Source organism: Magnolia sinica, chromosome 16, assembly GCF_029962835.1.
Source record: "Magnolia sinica isolate HGM2019 chromosome 16, MsV1, whole genome shotgun sequence".
Lineage (NCBI taxonomy): Eukaryota > Viridiplantae > Streptophyta > Magnoliopsida > Magnoliales > Magnoliaceae > Magnolia > Magnolia sinica.
In genome coordinates, this window is record NC_080588.1 from 19816742 (window position 1) to 19841447 (window position 24706).

At 40.0% G+C, this 24706-nt stretch overlaps 1 protein-coding gene across 1 annotated transcript; it reads right to left on the reverse strand.

The window, feature by feature from the left end:
* Window positions 1-2670: 2670 nt before the first annotated feature.
* Window positions 2671-20103, reverse strand: LOC131229278 (flavin-containing monooxygenase FMO GS-OX-like 9). The gene is made up of 7 exons (XM_058225179.1): window positions 19383-20103; window positions 10592-10662; window positions 7875-8033; window positions 7475-7557; window positions 5330-5465; window positions 4644-4817; window positions 2671-3052 (listed from the first exon to the last, which is right to left on the reverse strand). Exons 1-7 carry the CDS (start codon window positions 19942-19944, stop codon window positions 2855-2857), a joined length of 1383 nt encoding a protein of 460 aa, XP_058081162.1. The 5' UTR covers window positions 19945-20103; the 3' UTR covers window positions 2671-2854.
* Window positions 20104-24706: the final 4603 nt, after the last annotated feature.

The window sequence follows — 24706 nt, forward strand, 5'->3', positions numbered from 1 at the left end:
ATAGTTTTGGTTGGCCTTGGTAGCTAGGCCCATTCATCTTGGATCTTCTAGTTAGGTCCTTTGACCTTTGGGCCCGTATCTTACTACTTATTGTGATGGTTTTGTAGGCCATAATGTGTAAGTAGTTGGGCCCTTGGTTGCCCACCAAAATAATCTTGTACTTGGGCCAAGTTGTGAGGCCCAACTCACTTGGATAAAGCATAGAAATTGCCTACATGATTGGATTACCGGGCTGCCCACTAGGCCCACCACAATATGTGGATTTGTAACCTTTATGGCTGGGCCCAAACCTTTCTTGAGGGCCTACCATATTGTTATGAGTTGGGGTTTGAGTATAGCCCACTAGGCCATGGATTGCCTTAGGCCCTAGGCCTTGCTTCATATTCGAGCAGTAGCGGGCTGCCTTTTGGGACCCAGTTGAGGTTGGATGTCCTCCTTGGTGGCCCTAAGGTAGGCCCATGGGTTGCTATGGGTGGTTTAAGGCCCACCATAGGCTATTGTTAGGACCGCTTATTCCTTTAGGCTTGTATATTGCCCTCTTTAGCTTTGTGGGCTACCCCAAAGCATTGGGCCCCCATTAGAGGATTGTTCCTTAGATTAATTATCTAAGTGTCTAGACTTGATTCCCTCCTTGGAAAGGAAGAGTATGTTCTAAGTCATCATTGTCATATGGCGCACCCTCATGACCCATATATATCAGGGAGTGTTTGGATTGCATTTGTGTGTGGTCATTGGGTTGGTATGATAGAGGGATGGAGTTCTCCTCTTGTGTACATCGAGTGCTTGGAGTTAGTGCATGATTTTTATGTGTGACTCATGCATCTGATATTGCATCTCATGGATATGATCGCCTTTGCTTCATCAGAGCCTTGCCTCCACAGGTATATTCGTGGATGGTTGTATGTGGTTACTGAAAATGTTACCTGAGCATATGGGGTGCATAGGATGCCCTTGGGTGAAAACCCCAAAACTTCCATGGTACCAAGAATCTGCCCTAGTGTCGTGACTGAGTGGAAACCATGAGCGCACAAGGGCCTTACACCGTTAGGCCGTGACTCCCACTGTCGTGTAGTCGGTTGGGTTGGGGGTGTGGCCTTACCCGCCTAAGAGAAAGAGGGCATAGTTAGGCTGAGTTTGACCAGCTCGTGAATGAGTCCGCTACCATCGAGCCTTGTTGGTGATTGGCTGTCCACAGGCGGGTAGTGAGATCTCTTATGCTCGTTTGACTGTGTGGATCTGGAGAGCGGCAGTCATCTAGCAGTGTACTTGACCCCGGTGATTTCCTAATGATGGAAATGTACTTGATATGTGGATTGGATATGAGCACTGGCATTACTTCGCATTGCATTTGCATCGGCTGTATAAGCCTTATATTGCATCACCTTAGTATGGCGCCCAGTACTCATTACATTGTATAGCCTTGGTATGGCTTCCTGCATTCATGGCTTAGTTTTGGTAAGGCTAGTGGTATTGACATTGATCATGTTTCCTTTCTGTATCTCCTATTATTCTTCTACGCACCATTGTCACACATTTTTACCACCCTCTAAGCTTTCTATAAGCTTATGCACGATTGATGCGTGTAGGAGATCCTAAGTCGACGTCGTAGCGGCAGAGTTCGGATAAGAGTTGAATCGAGGACCCAGTGTTGCTGATCTTCCTTCCTTCTTCTCTTGTCATCATATGTATTTCCTTTCAGCTATGTACTTGAAAAGCTTAAATTTATATTGGATTTTGTTATGTGTGCCTTTGTTATTTTTCAGATATACTTGCTGTGATTTTGGTTATGCTCGTATTGGAATGAATATGTAATTATGAAAATCCTCCTTGTAGGATCTCAAAATTGGAACCTGCTTCAGGAGCTAAGAATGGAATACTATGGAGGCTGTTGCGGCCAGAACCGACTATCGGGTTCCTTATGAGTCCGGTTACCGAGTCTGGGGCGTGACATAAATATACTTTTGTGATGTATTTTGAAACTCAACAAAATGATCAGATTCCAGTGTAATTTAAAAGAAATGCATTTTTTTGCGTCCTTTTTAAAGGCAAAAGGGTACCACCTATAACAAAGGTGTCTCTAGGCTACTAATCCACTAGACACATGGCATGCCAATTATACTAAAAAACAATCCAATTATTGGCCCCAATACTAAAATCTTATCGATACAATGATGTAAACCATCCAAACGTTGGACATCTAAATGGATGGTTAGAAAGTTGCTTGTTTGTGATCCTTGCATTTGTGGTCCACCCAAGGTTCAGAATTTATTTATTTTTGGCTAAAGTATATATTTTAATGGAATTATTATAATCATTCTATCAAATATCACACACACACACACACACACACACACACACACTCACACACACACACACATACAAATTTTGGATATGAAAGCTGATTTAGTTAGTGAAATCTAAGTCCCGTAAATATACTTATTTACGGAAGAAGTCCAATGCCCTCCAAATATAAGCTTCCAAATGGAAATTTTGGATTCCAATGAATTTCAACAAAACACAAATGAGGATTCAGAATCACCTTGATTCCAACATAATTATGATTTAGATTCCAATGCATTCCAAATTCAAGCTCCCAAACGGTATACAAGGGGTGATATTTTAAGTCCAAGTAGATGGCATTGAATGATTATTTAATGCAAAACACAGCAATGAAGAAATATCACCTATATGTTCACTATATATAAAAGTTACATACTCTCTCTCTCTCTCTCTCTCTCTCTCTCTCTCTCTCTCTCCAATTTTTCAGAGTCAATGAATTTGCATCCATCGAAGATGTATAAATAATGGTAATATTATAATTTAATGAAAGCAATACGTAGAAAAGGTACGAATCTTAAAGAGAAAAGGCTTCAGGCCCAAGCTGTCTGAAATGAGGGCTATGGAGAGCCTCCTGAAGCAGTTCTTCATCATCCCATGAATCACGATAGGTTTCTAGATTTTCTTCTGCATTCTTCAAAGTGGCTAGAACAATATCTTTTCTCCACTGTTCTACATCTGGGAAGTCGGAGTATTCTCCATATCGAAGGCAGTACTGAAAAGAAAATAAAATAATAAAAAAATAATAATAACAAAAAAGATTAAAGAAAAAAGAAAAAGATTTCAGTACAATAGAATGGAGGGATGATTTTTATATAGGTGCAATGAAAATAGTCTTAACATGTTCATTAGTGTAGTATCAAAAAGCATGTCCATGTCCGACCCTTGAACTAATGACCTGAGTCCAAGAATCAGGCTTGACCTTGGCTGGGCCTACTAAGCAAACACTCAGCCAATAGTGTTAGATAAGTTGGGTTGGGACAGACCATTTCAGATCAAAATTTGATTTGTGGTTGAGATTGGGTGTGCTGGGACCAAGAAATATTTTGTGATAAACTGACAGGAAAACCCTCCATGGATTTGTTGAAGAATTTTGGAATTCATCTATTTTTCTTAGTTATGGCTTGCTTTGGGTTGGGCACATTTGCATGTAAGAGGTTTATATGGTCTTACAATATGGGTGTTGATCCTTACAGCATAATCAGAAAAGTATAATGTGTAAATCCTACATGGGGCATAGAAGATTTTGATCCTCTTGCTCTAAGAAGAATAACAAATCATTGCATTGTGGCCGAGACATTGGGCATCTTATATACCTGATGACCTTTTTTTTAAGCTTTTAAAGGTTGTATCAGTTTCACATTCATCTATGTAGGCAAATATTTATTTATTTTAATTTTAATTTTTTAAATAGTAGTTCCAAAGAAACATAATTCATCATCATTATCTAAGCCATATACTAATTAATTGAGGTTAGCTACTACTCCCGTTGGATTCATGATGGAAGTTATACCATATGTATGATGGCAGCTGCCACCTTGATGCAACCCTCCTTTATTTAGACTTGTGTATGGTGAAGAGAACACAAAATTCTCATAGGAGTAATGTGATAGACTATTAGATAGGATGGTTACAATCGAGTGTCTAAAAGGCTAGAACTTAGTTGATTATGATATTTCCTTGTAAAAATAATGAATTCATGGGATCTTTCTCAAAGACAGGGATATTGGGCTGTGATAAAAGCTTTATCTTTAGCTAAATATATTCTAGTGGCCATATAAAAAGTTTTTTTTTTTTTTAATGGACAACCTAGATAAACATGATTTTGATGAATTGGATGATTTATAAGATGTAGATTTACTAATGTGAATTGAATAGGCTGCAGTGGCATGTAGAATAAGAATTCTTCTGTCCATGGTTATCTCTTTCTTTCTTTCTTTCTTTCTTGTTTTTAGTTATTTATTTATTTTTAATCGATTCTGTGAACAGATTCAGGCTTTCCATCAAGTGATGTACACTGCCTCAAAAAGAAATAATGGTCCACTGATCAGGCTGATCACATATGAGAAAAATGGACGTTTGGAAGAAAAAGAAAAGTGTTGTCAGAATTCAACTTATCTTTATGGATCATTTGATCAGTGTACAAGCTTGATTTTTGGCATATGAGACAATGCGCATTACCTAATGAATGGACCTGATTGATCACACATGTGCCGTATATAGAAGGCCCATGACAGTGCTGATGTGGGCCCACATTCTATCAAAACCAGAGAGAGAGAGAGAGAGAGAGAGAGAGAGAGAGTTACATCAAAGTTGGCGATATCGTGTGTTTTGTGCTTTGGAATGCCAGCTACATCCAATGCGTGATAAAACTCCTTGATGGACTTCATCATATCAGCCCATGATGGCAATGTTCTTTTCCCAGAGAGCAGCTGAGCTATCCATCTTGCTTGAGATTCAAAGAAAGGAAACCCTATGATCTATACCAAATTTCAAAAAACTTGTCAAAAAATAAGAAAGATGATAATATTCATGCAATCACACGAATTAACAGCCCTTAATTGATAAAGCACACAATTTCCAGGTGGTCCCATAAAAATTGGTTGGACCATAAATCACCAACTTGTAATGGGTGTACAACATCCAGCTGGTCCAAAACGTTGGCTCCTCCACCAAGAACAACAAATACAAAAATCAAGTCCATCATTTTGTCATGTGGGCCACACTGCAAAAAGCAAACAACAACCACTGATCTGATATAAAGTAAATGTGTGACCAAAATGATGAATGGATCGGCTTGCTTTTTGTCCTAGGTGATTCATAAAGTGGGCCTAACCTATTGCACGGTTTGGATGCCATTCATACATGATATGTTACTAATTATGTCCTAGTTGGACCGTACATTTATTATCCAACTAGTTGGGTGTGAGAATCCTCTAATAAAAAAATCATGAGAATTACAATTTCAGAAAAATAGAAGAAGTAGGATTACCTTTCTGGGAATGCCCACAAAAGAAAGAGATGGAGCGAGTGATGGAGGGAACGTGTGTTCAAACAAAGGGCCGACTCTATCATCATCCACCACTACAATCCCTTTGGTGTCAAGGAATGGGAATGAATATGAATACCTACCACAAGAATATAATCATGCCACTGTTATATTATTCAGCTTTGCTTAGTCCACACGCATGTACAAGTCAGCTCATGTGCATGCCACCTTATATGCCAGCATGGAAAATGAGTGTGAAGACATCCGTCCATGAGGGTTCCACTATATTGGTTCCAGGCTCAAGAATTAGGTCAGCCAGCTAATCATGTGTGACCCAAACGATATTTAAAAATAAAAAAATAAAAAAATTCAATGGACAAAAATTGGCCAAGTTGTCAATGGTTCCTAACCATAGTTTTAAAACACAAAAACTCAGCTTGACTCGATATCCAGTTGGGTGAACTTGAAGAATTGGTTCAACTCAATTTGATATTTAATAATTAAACTATGGGTCTGTTTGGGTGGGGCATCCTATGTAATCGGGATTAAATCTAGTCCTGATTTTTTTGGTGGGCCCATGCCCTCCATGTAGGATTTGTTGCATTGTAGTGAGCCTTCCCTCCACATATATGCAATTAGCGGCCTTTTCTTTTTTCTTCTCTAAGACTTCGTTAATTGTGCTTATGTAGAGAAAAAGGGCCTCTTTAGTACGGCAATCTTACATATAGGGCATGGGGCCTAAAAAAATCAAGATTATATTTAATCCTGATTAATCATCCATGATTCATCCCTAAGAAGATTTTAAGAATGCCAATCACACATGATGTATGTGTTTTATTCGTGTTATCGGTTCATTTTTCCGAATCATTTTGGGGCATGAGCTTAAAACTAAGGCAGCTCCAAAGCTGGATTGAATGATAAGTGGACCATACCACATGAAGCAGCGGGGATTGAATGATAAGTGGACCATACCACATGAAGCAGCGGGGATTGAATGCCTATCATTGAAAACTTCCATAGAAGTTTTGCATCAAGCCAATATTTGTGTTTTCCCTTCATCCAGAACTGGTTGACCTTATGAACAGCTTAGATGATAAATAAACATCATTCTAGCCCTAGGAAGGTTTCAAAGGTGGGTGTCATTATCCCACCGCTCCCTGTGGAGTAGTCCAGTTGAGTTTTATATCTATCTCATTTTTGGGATCATATCCCAAAATTATATGGAAAAATGTACAGACTGCGTGGATAAAACAAATACATTATGCTGGGTCTCATAGAGCTTTTCAAGTGTACAAAGTACCTACCCGGTGCTGTGTTCCACACTACGCAATCTGAGTCCGTTTCTTACATGGTAGCCAACCTGACCTAACAGGACCGAAGACGGATTGGCTACTCCCCTGCCACTAGCCCGGTGGCTAGTGGTAGGTGCTCCTTGAGCCGCACCATGATGTATGTCTTTTATCCATGCCGTTCATCCATTTTTCAAGATCATTTTACGTCTTGGTCCCAAAAATGAGAGGGATATAAATCTCAGGTGGACTAAACCACAGGAAAACAGTAGTGATTGGATATCCACCATTAAAATCCTCCTAAGGCCCACTGTATCCAATCTGTTGATTGGGTCATACACACCTAGATGAAGTGAAAAACCAAAGATCAGCTTGATCCAATAATTTTATGGCCCCCAGGAAGTTTTTAATGGTCAATGTTCAATCAACACTGTTTCCTGTAATGTGCTCCACTTGATATTGGGATATATCTCATTTTTTGGGTCATAGCATGAAATTATCTATAAAAATAGATGGACGGCATGGATGAAACAAATACATCATGGTGGGGCCCACAGAACACCGACCACTAGTGGCAGGGGAGTAGCCAATCCTTCAGCCTGATTTTGGGATAGAAAATCGACATGGTTAGACACACGTATGGACGGTATTGTATACAAGTTTGGTACGTTTGGTGGCCTGTAGATGCCACACCTTATGCATGGAGATGGGCTTACCAAAACCATGTTACTAATCATTTCAATCATCTGAGCTACCAGTTTTCTGACTTGAGAATGCTTGTGTAAATTCAGATTAATGAAAAATAAATGAATGGGTATGGAATACACTATATAAGCTATATAATCTCAGTGCTAATTACCCTGTACAATAAATGATGGAGTCGGCGACAACACAAGAGCCATCAACGAACAAAACCCGTCCATCCTCATGAAGGGAATCCACCTGCATTTAATAAATATTTTCATTAGTCCGACTTACAAGGGCCTGCTCCTTGCGTGCTAGGCCCATCATATCCGGTCAGATAGAAAAATTCAGACCCAAAATGTCTTATGTTGGGCATGGGTCAGTGCCATTTGTTCATTTGGTCGGATTGCCGAGTCGTTATAGAAATGCACACTAACTGTATACATACATTACATACCATAACATAAACAGGGTATGACTCGGGGCTCAGTTACCCGGCCTGATTTTGGCTTGGGTGAGACCCAACTGAAAACTGGGCGGAAATGGGAATGCATGAAACACATGTCTGGATGTACCTGTGAATGAATGTGTAGAGTATGATATTTTGAAATGACTTTTGATAATCCCTCTGATATTTCAAGAGACTTGGCGCTGAGATGAACTTCTTTTGCTACATCCACAAGCTCCATCGATATATCTTGTCCACTTAGTGAGTTTCCAATGACAACCACCACCTGTAAAGCACAGATAATTTACAAGTGATTCTCGCTGTTGTTCTCTTTTCTTTCCTAGTCCCTCCCACCTTTTGAACAGAAAAAAAGAAGAAGAAGAAGAAGTGATTCTAATGTAGAGCAGGTGCGGACACTTTCATGACCAAGATGGACCAGAGAAGGCCCGATCAGAAGCTGAAGTCATCAAGATCGTTGGAACTTTAAAACAGGCATATCTCATAAATCGGAATGAGTTACTTGGCACCATATATGATTTTGGGGTAGGACGAGCTATTTTAGCCAACCAACCTGGCTATTTTAGGTTACCCATGCCGAATTTGCGAGATTCCGTCAAATCAACGGTTGAAATTCCTATTTATTTCTGTTTTTACTATTTTTAGTAAATTTTGGTTTGATTGTAACTCTTCATCCGTTGGGCTTTAAGAGTTGTGTCCAACATGAAAATTGTTTAGAAAAATTAGGAGAATAACATGGTTAAGCCACATAGGAAACTTACTATAAATAGTAAATTTTAGGGAGGTTTAGTTGTAATTTAATTCCAAAACTTCTTCCAAGCTTGGTATCCCTATTTAAAGGGTTGTAGACCCATTTATTTCATTTATCAATCAATTTATGAAATTTCATGACTATTATTTCTATTTTCTTTCTTTTTTCTCATGGATTTGAGAAGTCTCTGTGAGGAGTCCAGAGAAGCTTCGTGGATTTGAAATAGTTATCCTTGAGGAAGATAGTGATCAACCTCATCATGTTCATCCCTCTCTCTCTCTCTCTCTCTCTCTCTCTCTCTCTCTCTCTCTCTCTCTCTCTCTCTCTGGTTATTAGATAGCCTATTAGAACCAAAATTCTCATGTTATAGGTTAGCTACAATGTAAGATGAACCCTATTGCCTTCGAGCCTATTTGGATGTCACTGAAAAAATGCACGAGGCTTATTTAATGTTTTCAGCTCCTGTTGAGCCTATTTGGATGTCACTGAAAAAATGCATGAGGCTTATTTAACGTTGTCAGCTCCTGTTGTCTAAAAAAACAAATGAATGCAATCAACTCTTCTATTGAGCCCTCCTATGTATGGGATCGGGATGATTTTATGCGTATGGAGGTTTTACGCCAGTGTGCATCGCGTGAATGGTTTGGATCTTCCAAACATGATGTCATTTAGACATGTAATGATTGAAAAAAATGACATCTCAAAACATGTTTAAAAAAATGGGTGGGTTCTTTCTATTTTCGGGACAAATGGTATAGGGGCTGTAGATTTAAACTAAGATAAAATGAGGTGGTATCCAAATAGAGGTGTACACTAGTCTAGTTAGCTCGTTGGCTCGCTTAGATCGACTCAAAAGGGCTCGACTTGACTCGGATTGAAATTGTGTTCGAGTCGAGTCGGGCCAGTTTTAGTGAGCTCACGGAACATTTCGAGTCTAGTCCGAGTTGGACCTAGCTCTACTCGACTCGGTTCGGTTCGATTCGACTTGGATCGATTTTTGAGTAAAGTATATATAGGTTTTTTTTTAAAAAAAAATCCTTACCGGTTCGCCCAACCCTAATCCCAGTGGCCAGCGCTCAAATCATCTCAAGTCAACTCTCCCCCTTTCGCCCAACCTTAACCCGTTCGCCAAATCCTCTCGGCCGTTCGCCCAAATCCAAACCAAACTTCTCGCCGTTCTTTAGTGTCCGACAATTACTCTCCTTCCAACGTTTGTCTGGACAACCAACGACTGAAAGTGAGTCTTCTCTCTTCTCTCTCCATTTTTCTAGCATCCGTTCGACGAATGGTGTCCGTCTGATTAGCGGACCCCACCCAACCACTGGCCAGGTGGCTCTGGTACAGTCGGAAACTCGGCTTGTACTTGGCTCAAACTCGGCTGAAATTGGACCGAGCCGAGCCGAGCTGCTGATCCAAGCTCGAAGGCAAAGCCAAGCCGAGCTCAAGCCAAGGACTCTAGCTGGCCACTGAGCTGGGCAAAGCTCGGCACGGATCGACTCGTGTACACCTCTATATCCAAATAGGCCATAAGTTTTCTTTTGAAAAGGGGACCTACAAAATCCAGATCAAGCCTAATCCTGTTGGGGTCCCTCCTCATGTGGAGGTGGGACTCACATGTGTGTGCTTCGGTGGTCTTTTTAAGATTACATGTGTATAACAGTATTTTGAGCTTTTGGTCAAGCAAACTAAAAGGTTTTAATTCATTTTTTGTCTTTCTTTTAGTTTGCTTGGCCAAAAGATCAAAATACCCTACATACATGTGGGTCCCACCTCCACACGAGGACGGACTCCCAACAAATCCGAAGAATGGTGAACTTGATTATTGTAGGCCCCAAGTTGACATCAACTAGAAGAACTTAATCCATCGATTTTGTCCACATGAATTTAGACCATTAAACATTTTTCCTTTAAACTGTCTAATTGGTGGTCATTGATTGGATGGCTAGGATCATCTATCCATGGTCCACGCCTCATATTGGCCGTCCGAGTTGATATACTCGGATATATATTGGTGGCTACGACAATATACCTGTTACAATTGTGCAGTTAAGAGTCTCAGGGAGGATGCTACGTACCTCGTTATGGAAGGGCTGTGGAACCCTGTAAACATGACTATGGATTTGCTTCCTATTCCATGCATCCATACCTGAAGAGACAGAACGGTTCAAAAATCATCAAAAACAAAGGAAAGAACAGCTAAACTATCCTTTATTCCATATTCACTTTGGACTATGAGACCTGATCTTCTACAAATGTTTGTAAAAAAAAAAAAAGGCTTTTTCTAATACTCTCGTTCACCTCGATATAATTGTTATTAATAAGTGTGTGAAAGTTCATTACATGCGTGGAACTTACTCACTTATGTGTAAAGGTTATTCAACTGTTTAGTAGGTGTAAGTGTCCAGGACGTTCAAGTCAGTGTAAAATGAAGCATCACTTCTTAATAGGAAAAGAAAATTGATGTGATTCCCTAAGCTATTACCTAGCATTTTCTGCTAAAACCTAAAGGCCTAGGAGTTGGTTCTGTTTTAAAAAATCCCACATTGGAAGATTTTAAGCATCCAATCTTATTTTTGTTTCAAGGTTATGTCGATACAATTGTCTTTTATTTTCCCTTTTGTTTTTCCCCCCTCTGAATGTTTCCCGTAGGCCATTGATCGAAGAGTGAGGATTTTTTCAAGTTAATTTTTTTAGTGGTCCATCAAATGAACTCTATAGATCATTGAACCATTTCTCCATATGTATAGGTGTAGAAGACACATACTTCTGTATATACATGTGATGAGGGTTATTATCCAGTAAGAAATGTTCAAGACTTTGTTTGCAAGTTCTTTAAGGGAGGTAATACTTCAAAATTCATCAGTTCCTCTCTTATTGCCTTTACTATAGAAAATGACTTCCCTTCTGTTTTTCAGGACCTCAGGCCTATCAACTTATTTAACTTCTTTTACAAAAGTAATTTGAAGATAATCACAAATAGGTTAGAAATGATTCTTCCAAAATTAAGTTTTCTAAGGGAATGGGTCAGCAGCATTTGTGGTCTAAGCTTAATAATATTAGGAGATTGCTTCTTCTTAAACAATGTAACCAAGTAGCCAATTCATTGGCTAATTAGGTTCATAGTCCAAAAAATTAAAAACTCAAGACTCAATTTGGTGTTCGACTGGGTTGGGTTGATTCCAAGATTCAGATGATTCTTTACTTGACTTGATTTTATATCTAATAATTAATTTAATTTAAAAATAAATAAATTTTATTGTAGCTATATAACGACAGTATTAAAAAGTTATTGAAATCCATACCAATGGTGTTTTTCGTACTGGTTGGAGTAAGTACCAATAACAGAGGTCTGAGGTTTCAAACCCTCAATCGTCTTAATGGAAAAAAAAAAAAGCTGCCCAAATGGGTGACTTGATTTTAGTCATGGTGAGTCATGTCGAGTCAATTGAATATTGAGTCGACTAGACGAGTTGCTCTCACAATCAAGTTTCATAGTGATTCAGCTCAAAATCTCATCTACTTAGGTTGACTCAGCTGTGTTTCGAGTCGAATCAGGGTTCTAATGTGTGAACTAATCTTTTCTTCAACCGCAGGCATAATCTTCCAGCATTAGCGAAGACTATGGTCCTATTTGGTAGATACTTAAAAGTCATTTGATCATTTTAATTAACAGTAACTATGTATTAAAGATCTTGATTTCTAATATAATGAGTTCACTTTGAAATTGATCATGTATTAGAAATCAAGATCTCTAATGAATAATTACTTTTAACTAAAATGTGATGAATTCATTTTTAAGCATCTACTAAGGATTAGGGTCTTTTTGGATTCTTTTGGGCTGCTTGATTTAAGAGTTTAATATATCTTATTCAATTGGGTCATTGTTTTGATGTCTTATTTGATTGAGAATTATTATTATTATTATTACTTACAGTTCTAACTTCTATGAGTGCGACTTCATTGGACCTTGACTGTTGGGCCTACTGCAATGTATGTGCCTTATATCCATGCCAAAATTCATTTTAGGTCATGATTACAAAAATGAAGCAGACCCAGATCTCAGGTGAACCATAATACAAGAAACCGTGGTAATTGACCATTAAAAACTCATCACGGGTACAAAAGTTTTGGATAAAGCTTATATTTGTGTGGTCTCTTCGTACAGGTCTTTCTGACCTTATCAATAGTTTTGGATGGCAAATAAACATTCTGGTAGCCCACATGAAGTTTCTAATGGTGGGGATTCAATCGCAACTATTTCCTGTGGTATGGTCCGCCTAAGATTTCGATCTGCTTCATTTTATTTTATTTTTTGGATAAGGCCCTAAAATGAGCTGTCAAAATGGAAGGATGGTGTGGATGTATGGAGCATACAACACAGTGGGCCCCACAGTTAGGGATCCACCCCAAACCACGCTTAACTTCTATATGAGAAGAGGGTAAGGTTTTGGTCCCCCCTTCGCTTGTTCTTATTGGATTTTATAAATAAAGATGGGTGGTGTTCATCTACCTTGTCCTAGAAAAAACAGACAAAAAAAAAAAAGGAAAAAAGAAAAATCTCGTTGTTCAAGATGCTGGAAGGCTTCCAAAATGTATTTCCAAACTGGATTCAATCCCATTTTGAAATCCACTGATTGGCCCCACGGCCTTTGGAGTGGTGTGAGATATGGGTATTGACTTTGCCAATGGCACGGAAATCAGGCCATTTAAAAAAGGAGCCATGGATTGCTCTGCCCAAGAAGTCTATAGCATGCTGAGCTTTCACCGAGTACAACCGCATATGTGGTCTCTATGGGCTAGTGATCTACCCCACTTTGGATGGGCAATGCATCAATACCTCCCATGATATGAAAATTCCTAACCCTTTAATTGATAGCCAGAAATAGAGGGTTAAGAAAGAAATTACAATGGTCCACATCCAGCCAAAAAAGTCCTATGATAAGGTAGTTAGAAATTTCCAATCTAAGTATATATGGGCCACCCATATTTGACCCATCTACTATGGTTCATATCACCAGGGCTTAATCATTCAAATACTGGCAGCCACACAAAAACGCTGCTGATTCCCATATATACTGGTGGTTTGTGTTGGCCGCCGATGAAAAAAGGGCCAATAATCAACGTATTTCTTATAGTGAGAGACTCATGGCTTATTACGGTATAATACCTCTTAAATGATCTTAGAAATAGGAAAGAAAAACAAAATAGGGAAAAGGAAAATGAATTAAGGTTCGGATTGGGTGTCTTATTTGGAAGCTTTTAGACTATGGTTCCTTTCTTCTCAAAAATTTTTGAAAATATCAGTGTACAAAAAGCAGTAATGGTAAAGACACGAAAGTATTACGTAACACTAAAGCAGCATCCGACACACACACAGACTTTTTCAAATAGATAGGTGCTTTATATGAATCAAGCTCTGATAAATACCAAGTGAAGAAATTTGTTTTGATGATTTTCATTGGAGAAATAGTCCTTTTATATATATAAAAAATACAATATAATTTAAATCAGTGCCTAGTTTAAGATGATTGTACAATTGCTAAATATAAGATGGAAAATATAATCTAGAGTTATGGACATATATGTACCAATTACAAACTAATATATAATTATATCCAGCATTTCAAGTTTTTTTTTTTTTTTCTTCGATTTTCAGAACACTTGTCATTACAGCCATTGGCATTAACATGGAAGTGTTAAGTGCTAAACTATTTTAATATACTTGTAACAAATCACATATACTACACCAATGATTGGACTGACAGTGGGATCAGTTTGGAGCCAAACCAGTGGCCTTTATGGGTCCACTCAGTATACTATCTGGTTGAATTGATCGTGTCACTAAGTTTCCTCGCTCTACTATTTAATATACTAGCAACAAGTCACATAGACCACACCAACATTTCAAAATCAGTCAAAACCAGACAGACTGGCTAGTTTGGATCCGAACCACTGGCCTTTATGGGCCAGATCAGTATGTTACCTGGTTTTGGTTTGGAATCAATTGTGTTACTGAGTTTTCCTGTACACTCGTACAGTTTAAACTGAAATCTGGAGCCTTTTTTTTCTTTTCTTTTCTAATTGATCATTTCGGTAGTATAGATAATTTTATTCTGACATCACAATAATGCCAAAATGTTGACCGGTTTGAGCTTGAACTGGTGGGGACCATTATTGGACAGAATCAACGGAAAATCTAAAAATATATAAATCAGTTTCTCTAGATCTAGATGGGAAAGTTGATTGGTTCCAATCTAATTGGTGGGATGGCGGAAAAACAAACACACATGTATATAGAGAGAGATATATGCTCACCTGCGCACCAGTGCTCTTGTGAGGACCTTTTCAGAACTTATCACTTGTGGTATGAACCCAAAATCTAAACGGTCCACGTGATGCAGCACCCCATGAAAGTCTGATGACTCAACTTTTACTCTTATTCAAAACTTTGGTAGGCCATGAAAAAAGAGAGAGAGGCAAATCAAGGGAGGAAACTGTTTCCTTTTTCTATAGCCCACGAAAGTTTTGGATCGGGATAAAAGTTGGGATCTTGAGGTTTTATGAGGTGGTGCATCACATAAATAGTTCAGATTTTGCACTCATATCATGGGAGATGAGATCTGAAAAAGTTCTCGTGAGAACGAGAACTTCCGGCAACTTGTGTCAAACATCTATCCCATCATCCAGTTGCACCATTCCATGGTGGACCACGTGCTTAAAAATCAAGTCAATCCATGACTTGGTGGACCACACCACATACAACAGTTGAGAGGGGTTATCCTCCCATTAAAACATTCGTAATCATTTATTGGGCCCACTGATATGTGGTTCACAAATCCGCCCAATCCATTGTGTGTGTCCTACTTAGATGAGGGGTCAGACCAAGTTTCAGTTGCATCCAAAACTCAGGTGAGCCCCACCAAGTGTTTTTTTTATATATATATTTTAGGCATGTCTTCACATGGTTTTAAATGATATGGCCTACCTGAGTTCCGCATGGGGATGGGGCTAACTTTCGGGGGCCCTGTTAAATGCACGATGTTGATGTTTGACACACATCACGGTGAGGCCCACCGACCTCATGGGAAGTCAACCTTATAGTACCATCCCATATATATATATAGAGAGAGAGAGAGAGAGAGAGAGAGAGAGAGAGGAACGCTCAGCTACACACCGGTTCACGCGTCATTATGTGTAAACCTTCCTATCAACTGTTGGATAAGGCTGACGGTCTGGATGAAGGTGCCCATAGCGCGAGCTTGAAAAAATGAGTTTCCTTCTCTCCCACGCGTTTTCACCCCTTTGAAGGATGCGCGAGAGAAGGAAAACATGAAATTCTTCTACTAGGATGCTAAGTGGGTCTCACCAAGATATTAGTAATAAATCCACGATGTCCATACATTTTTAAAAATAAATTTAAGGTATGAACCCAAAACTGAGGTAGATCAAAATCTCAAGTGGGCCACACTATAGGAAGCAGTGGTGATAATAATTCTCACTGTTGAAAATTTTATAGGGCCCACCATGATTTATATTTACCATCCTACTTATTCATAAATTTACATGGATCTGAATGAAGAGAAAACACAAAATCAGCTCCATCCAAACTTCCTTGGCCCCCATGAATTTTTTAATGGTAAGGGTTTAATCCCCACTGTGTAGCCCACATCTATCTTGGATCTACCACATTTTTGGGCTAATAGCTTAAAATGATGAAAAAAATGAATGGACAGTGTGGATAAGACCATAGAAAATATCATGGTGGCCACTCAAAGCTCCTGCTTGTTCCGAGAGACGGCGGAGGTAGGATGCAACATGCATCCCTCACCTCCCCAGTGACGGGCGCTATTAGCTATCGGCACATTGAGTAAGGATACGAATTTCCTGCGAAAGGCTTTTGCAGCAACTTCCTGCCCTGGGAACCTATGTGGGCCCCACCATGATATTTTTGATAAATCTGCAATGTTCATCCTCTTTTTGAGATGATTTTAGGACAAGAGGCCAAAATTGATCTGGATCCAAGACTCGAGTGGGCGGAAGTAAAGGAAAAGGTGGGCAGGGAAATTCCTACCGTTGAAACCTTCCTAAGGTCGACAGTGATGCTTACATGCCATCCATACTGTTCATAACGTCATTCCTACTGGGATGAACTGAAAACAAACATACTAGCCTGATTCAAAACTTCTGTGGCCCCACGAAGATTTCAACTATGGACGTTCAATTCTCCCCTTTTCGGCCCACTTGAGTCTTGGATCTGGATCATTTTTGGTCTTTGTTTTTAAATGAGCTTGCAAAACGGATGGATGTGGTGGATTTATCAAAAACATCATGGTGGACGCTACATAGGTTACTAGCGCAGAAAGTTTCTGCGAAAGCCTTTAACATGAAATCCACATCCGTTGAGTAACCACGCTCCCCAGGAAAGTGACGTCACCAAGTTGTGGGCCACACCATAATGTATGATTTGTATCTGCACCGCTCATCCATTTGGAGAGATCATATTAGGGCATGATCCAAAGAATGAGTCAGATCCAAAGATCTAGAGGACCACACCACAGAAAATAGTGGGGAGAGTGACACCCACCATTAAAAAGTTTTAAGGGTCATAAAAGTTTTTGATCAAGCTAATATTTGTGCTTTCCCTTCTTTCATGTCTGCGTTAACAAATGAACAGATTGGATCTCAAATAAAAATCACAGTGGACCTTTTGAAGGTTTCAACAGTGGGCATCACTCTCACCATTGTTTTCTATGGTGGGGTCCACCCCAACCTTAGATCTACCTCGTTCTTTGGACCAAATCTTAAAATGATCTCTCCAAATGTATGGACGGTGGGGATACAACACATACATCATGGTGGGGCCCACAGAACTTGGTGACGTCACTTCAGTAGCGAGTCTCGCTGCTCAGCCTCTTTCAGTATCCAATCCTTGTCAGCTACTTAACCTCCTTCAATATCCAATCTGCGTCAGCTACTCAACCCCCGTCAATATCTAATCCGCGTCCACTAATAACGCACGCAATTTGCTAAGTTCACTCGAAAGCTAAGTGGGGCCCACCATGATGTTTGTGAGAAATCTATCCCACCCATCTGTTTTTTGAGCTCATTTTAGGACTTGAGACTAAAAGTGAACGGCATACACTACTCAATTGAGCCGTACCGAAGGAAAAGGGGTAGGGAAACTTCTACTGTTGAAACCTCCTTGGGGTAGACATTGATCTTTACATGCCATCTATACCGTTCATAACGTCATTCCTACTAGGATTAGCTGAGAACACAAATATTATAATGATTTAAAACTTCTGTGACCTATGAATATTTCAACTGCGTAAGTTTTATCTTCACTTTTTCGGCCCACTTGAGTATTGGATTCGGCTCGTTTTTTGTATCCACGTCCTAAAATGATCTCATAAAACAGATGGACGGATTAGATTTCTCGAAAACATCATGGTGGGTCCCACTTAGGTTTCCAGCGCAGTAACTCCATGTGAAAGGCTTTCGCATAAAATCCGCAGTACAATTTTTTCGAACACAGATTTCCTGCTAAAGCTTTTCGCGTGCTAGAAACCTAGGTGGGGCCCACCATGATGGTTTTGAGAAATCTACCTTGTCCATCCATTTTTCCTTATCATTTGAGGGCATTATCCCAAAACTGAGGCAGATCCAAATATGAAGTGGACCACACCACAGGAAGTAGCGGTGATAATGATTCTCACCATTAAATTTTTTAGGGCCCACCGTGATATTTATTTGACATCCAACCTGTAGATTAGATTATACAAAGTTGGATGATGAAAAAAACAAATTCAGCTTCATCCAAAAATTTGGTAGCCCCAGTAAGTTTTTAATGGTGAGAGTTTAATCAATACTGTGTGGCCCACTTGACATTTTGATCTACCTTAGTTTTGGGTTCATCATAAATTTATTTTAAAAAATGTATGGGCAGCATGGATTTATCACTAACATCTTGGTGGGACACACTTAACATCCCAGTGGAAGAATTTTATGTTTTCCTTCTCTCGCGCATCCTTCGGAGGGTGAAGAGGCGTGCGAGAGAAGGAAACTCATTTTTTTAAGCTCGCGCTATGAGCACCTTCATCTAGACCGTCAGCCTTATCCGATGGTTGATAGGAAGGTTCGCACGTAATGACATGCGAACCGGTGCACAGCTGACACCCCCCCCCCCCTCTCTCTCTCTCTCTCTCTCTCTCTCTCTCTCTTTATATATATATAAAATGCTCACAGGCAACTAGTTACCGCTGCAAAACAATACTTAAAAACTCCACATTCTCATGGAGCATCCCATTTACATTTAGATGGTTGGTTTATCCTAATTTCTGGGCATCCTATTTTTATATCTACTATCAGAAATTCAATGCTGCTGCTAAGAGCCTAAGATCGCACTTTCCTCGAATATGCAATAAAAGTCCTTTTAGTTTTATGTTCTTTTAATTTTTTTAATTTTTCTTTTTTTATTGCATTTATGGCTTTATACGAAGGAAAGCGCCACTTTATTGCATTAAAATACTACATAGAGAGAATGGGAACCACCAAAATCAGTATTAGAGCAATCCCAATTTTGCAGGTTCACCCTGCCCAATCAAACTGGGACCTAAAACGTTGCTTATCTAAAAATCTTATAAATCAAGAAATATTAATAAAAAGAATGGTTTCTCGTCCACAAAATCATGCCAACAATGGAAGATGTAAGTAAGATGTACCTTATCCGATATTTTTATTCGGGGTGTGTTTGGTTGCACTAACTTAGAAAATTAGGTGCAACCAATCGTACCCTTCCAAATAAGCAAAAGCTAAAAAACAAAAAGGAATTGTCGGCGAAAGCTGTTGATAGATGTTGGTACGTACCTTTGATGGTGGGTAACCTGGGCTGTGAGTAATGGCCAGTGGCCACAACCACAGCATCAAACACCTCTTCGCTCACCTTCTCACCCTTCTTCTCTATGGCTCTAACAACCCACTTCAAATCCTCCCCAAACTCAGTATAATTCAGCATGCCCACGTACTGGACCCGCATATTAAACCTGATCAGATCCCTTAATTCAAACCGTTCGCAGAAATCTTTAAGGTACAAGTAGAGTTCCTGGTGGCCAGGAAATCTCCTCATGTCTCTTCCCTTCTTAATGAGGAACGGGAAGTCTGTGAAGCCCATGATCTCTCTGGAGGAAGTGAGACGAAGGGAGGCGTAAATGCTACTATGTACTTTGAGGTAGCTGCCCTTCCCTAAGGCGTCTTCGCTGCTTCCAGCAACAACACTTGAATCATACAGCCATTGTCCACCAATGTCATGGTTTTGTTCAATGACCACTACTGAGTGGCCTTCTTTCCTTAGCTCCCTTGCGGCGACCAGCCCTGATGGCCCACCGCCGATCACACAGACGTGCTTGGTGTGGATCTTCTCGGAGACCATGGATGGAGGTTGGTGATGGAATGGAGAGAGGAAAGGAGAGGAGAGGAGAGGAGAGAATTGAGAAGGGAGGAAAGAGAGAGATGTTATTATAGCTGTGGAGTCGGCAGCCCAAGTCACACGAAGGGACCAAATGATGACGAATGGGGAGTGAAGAGTACAAAGGATGTAAGGAGACAAACGTGTTTAGTTAAATAATGGACTCGGATTGTGTCAGTACCGAGCTCGGTGCAGGCACTACGTGGTGAAATTTTATTACACGTCTGGCTGCTCTCTTATTTGGTATATGGTATTTGGTGGGACTCTTGTAACGTTCTAATAGGAGCGCATTAGGTGGAGCGCCGGCCTTACCCAACACCGTTATTGGAATTTGTTGGGACCCACCCTGATGTATGGGTTCTGCATTCACGCCGTCCATTTTTATTTATTTATTTATTTTTGCAGCTAATTTTTAGGGCACGAGCCCAAGAAAGAAGCAGATTTAAGTCTGAAATGGACCACAGCACGGAAAAGAGATGATTGACCGTTAAAAACTTCTCGGGGCCAGAAGTTTTGGATCAAATTGAAATTTGTTATATCCCTTTATCTAGTCTCTCTGACCATATCAACTTAGATAGAAAATAAACATAATGGTGGGCATTAGGACTTTGGAAGTTTTTCAGCGGTGGGTGTGTAGAAAATTGAATGCATTAAATTTATGTTTAAAAGGGGGTCATTGACCGGTCCATAATCTTGTCTACTCGTGGAGGGATATCAAAAATATTCAGTTTTTCTGGCAAAACTCTTTGAATAGTTTTTGAAGCTTTTGATATGTCGAAAATTCTAGTCAACAAGTCGACCAGACCGATCAAAGCATTTTGACCAATTGACTTGACTGGTCCACAACTTTCACAGTTTTGTTCATTTTTGCACGGTTTGTTTTTATTTCAGGGTTTACTTATATATATATATATATATATATATATATATATATATATATATATATATATATATATATATAAAAGTGTAATTGGAATTAGAGTTAATGCTAGATGCACTTAAGGGTTTGAGAAGGTTTTGTAGAGAGAAAAGGCTAGAGTTTTTCTTTTGGGGCATTGAATCGGTAAGGTTTCATATCTTGTAACTTTGTTATTTATAGTTTATTATCGCTTTGTGTTGTGATTTTTTCTCATAATAATTTTCCATATAAATTCATAGTGTTCTCTATTGAATTTGCTTGTGTGATTGTGATTACTTTATTTGATTTCGCTTTATGTACTTCGGTGAGTCCCAACAAGTGGTATCAAAGCTAATGTTGGGAAGCAAATCAAATCTAAAGACAATATATCTATGACATCTAGCATGAAGTTCGATGTAGCGAAGTATTATGGGAAAAAAAAATTTGAACTATGGAAGATAAAGATGAAAGGCCTTCTAGTTCAATAAGGATTGGTGGACGCACTCTTTGAAAAATGACCGAAAATTATGAAAAAAGAAGAGTGAAACAAGTTAGATCAAAAGGCTAATATCTCAATTTATTTGTGTTTAACAGATGAGGTCATTTACAATGTTATGAGAGAGAAGACTACATCTAATACATGGGTAAAGTTAGAGAACATCTATGGAAAGAAGTCCTTTGAGAATCATTTGTATTTGAAGCTACAATTGTTCAATCTTAAGAAGAATGATGGGGCTAATGTTAATACTTGCATTAGTAACTTCAATAGGCTTGTTTGCAAATTATTGGATGTGGATGAGGCAATGATGAATGAAGATTAAGCATGTATTATGTTAAATTATTTTCAAGAATCGTATGAGTTGTTCAAAGACTCTTTGTGCACTGGTAAGATGATCATTAACGTTAAGACCATTATCTTAGCTCTTCAGTCGAGGGCAATGAAAAGCAAAAGTAATGATGTCAATGCTTTTATAGATGCGCTGGTTACGAGGGGGAGAGATTCTAAGCGTGATAGATGATCTTTTCGATCGAGATCCAAATCTAAGGGAAATGGCAAAGGCAAGTTGAAGTATTGGAGTTGTGGCACGAAAAAAAACATGAAGGCATTTGCGGCAACCACTCTAGCAGTCACGCTCTCGCTCAAAAAGTCATCCGGCAGGGATATTTTTGGCCAACCATCTAAGCAGACGCCAAGCAATATATTTGGAAATGCGACAAATGTCAACGATTCATGGCCGTACCCCATCAACCACTCAAGTAGCTGACTCCCATGATTAGACCCTAGCCCTTCGCTTAGTGGGGGATCAACATAATCGGTTCTTTACCAACTAGCAAAGGACAAACCAAGTTCGTAGTTGTCATGGTTGATTACTTCATTAAATGGATCGAGGCCAAGCCTTTAGCCAAGATCACCAAGTAAAAGACTACTGACTTCGTTTAGAAGAATATTATATGTCAGTAAGGAATCCCCCACACCATCATCTCGGACAATGGGAAGCAGTTCGACAACGACCAATTTCGAGTCACGTGCTGAAACCTCAGAATTCGGAACGTCTATTCATCACCTTGGCACCCTCAAGCTAACAGGCAAGTTAAGCGGTCAACAAAATCATCAAGAACCACATTCGAACCAAGCTCGAGAAAGCTAAAGGAGCATGGGAAGAAGAGCTTCCTCACGTTCTCTGGGCATATTGGACCACTGCTCGAACGGATACAGGAGAAACTCCTTTCTCCCCGGCCTTCGGCATGGAAGCTATTGTCCCAGTCAAAATCGGGCTCCCAACTGCTTGGAACCGCTCCTACAACGAACATCAAAATACTAAGCAGATGACACTAGACCTCGATCTAGTTAAAGAAAGAAGGGAACAAGCTTAACTCAGGGTTGTAGCTCAACAACAGCAGGTCACTCGCTTCTACAACTCTAGGGTGAAAACAAGAAGGATCCGAGCTATAAATCTAGTCCTATACGCAGAACATTCTATAACACTAAGGAACAGAGCTCAGGGACCATGGGACCGAACTGGGAAGGACCTTATAAGGTGATAAGCGCGCCAACCAGGAACATACTGACTTAAAAGTATGGAGGGACGACCCTTGCCGCACCTATGGAATGCCGAGCACCTAAAGATCTACTACGCGTAATTGGCCAAGCTTAAACGCGAATTCTACTTTCATACTATGTTGAATCTACAATGTCAGAATCTACACATTTTCTTTAAGAAATATAGTGAAAGTCCTGAGCCAAGGGAATTTTACACTCCACTTTCCTATCTACAAATGATCGACTTACGAAAATCGATTGAGGGCTCCCATTAGTACAAGGGAAGAGATGCCCCCATCAATTGTCTGGCCCTTAAAGAAGATGTTGGGCCAATAATTAAATCCCTCGCACAGCCTATCAAGGACTTCCTTTAATGTGGGGAAAGAACATCCCTTAATCGACCATCCGTCCCTTAGAGAAGAGGCGACCACTAAGTGCTATTACTACTTGGGCTAGCCTTGACAAGGCCTAGAAATATCTATCTACCCATCGACGACAAATTAAACCGATCATCCTACTTAACAAATCCACACAAAGATTGTTATGATGAAAGAACCTTTTCATTAATATGATAGGAAAAATACAAAAGCCCTCCCATAAAAGGAGTACATTGCAAACGTAGAACTATATTAAAAAAGATACAGAGAATCACAACGTCAAAGGAGGCTGCTCGGAAGGCGAGTCCTCAGGAAGCGCCTCGAAATCTTCAGAAGGGTCGACCTCGAAAGTAGAGAAGTCGAGCTCGGGATACGCCCCCTTTATGTCCTCCATGCATTTTTCATACCCGAGGCTGTAAATGGCGTCCCTAACCTCCTCATAATCCTTGGAGGCCTTATACTCCTCCATGACAGCCGCCCGAGCCATGGGGATGGCCACTGGGCTTCTTTCATCTTCACTCTATATTCGCGCCTTGGCTTGCCTAGGTTGAACTTCCACTTTGCGCCTCTCTCCAAAGCATCGACCAAAAGCTTTTTTGATGCCTCCAACTCGGTCGTCGATTCCTATGCCTGAGCATTTAAAGTACGTGAAGTTGCTCAGCCTCAATCCCCTTTTGTAAAAGCGTCATTTCCGCCTCCTTGCACTTTGCCTGGATGTGCAACACTTCTCGGCAGAAGTTAAGCAGGGGAGGGGAGAACTGCAATTAAAAAATAAAGTTAAATAGTGCTAAAGAAATATGAAGTGATGAAAAGTCTGTTATCTCAGGTAGGATGACTTACCTCGAAGAAAAACTTTGATAGCTGACCCAAAGGCCATCTAGCGGTAGGTCCATTATCATGGTGAAGTCGCCATCCAGAATATGCCGTTCAATTCAGGGCAGGAGGCCCTCCACCATAGTTTGGGCCGACTTAAGGGACATTTGGCCCTTGTCACCTTGGTTACTAGTAGAGCACTCTACTTGAGGCGAAGGGACCTCGGCCTCAATTTCCACGACCCCCCGGGCCTCGGCGACACAGGTCTCGACAATAGGAGTCGACCTTGTAACCACCTCAACCACCTTGGAATTAGTAGCAGTGGGGGTCGTGGTCAGCACGTCATCCACGACCTCCCGGCCTACAAAAGATGAAGGCCTAACCATCCCCTTTCTCTTCGTGATTGGCTTCTTCTTCTGAGCAACTTCAGCAAGAGGAGGTGCTTTACATTTTAAGCCCCTCGGTTTTGACATCTCTGCATGGGAAAAAGAATTAGCAAATATCATGAAACATGTGAAATCTTTTAACAACCTATTGAAAGAGTTGTACCTGTCAAGACTAGATCAATACCTGACTTAAGCAGCAACTCGGGCATGA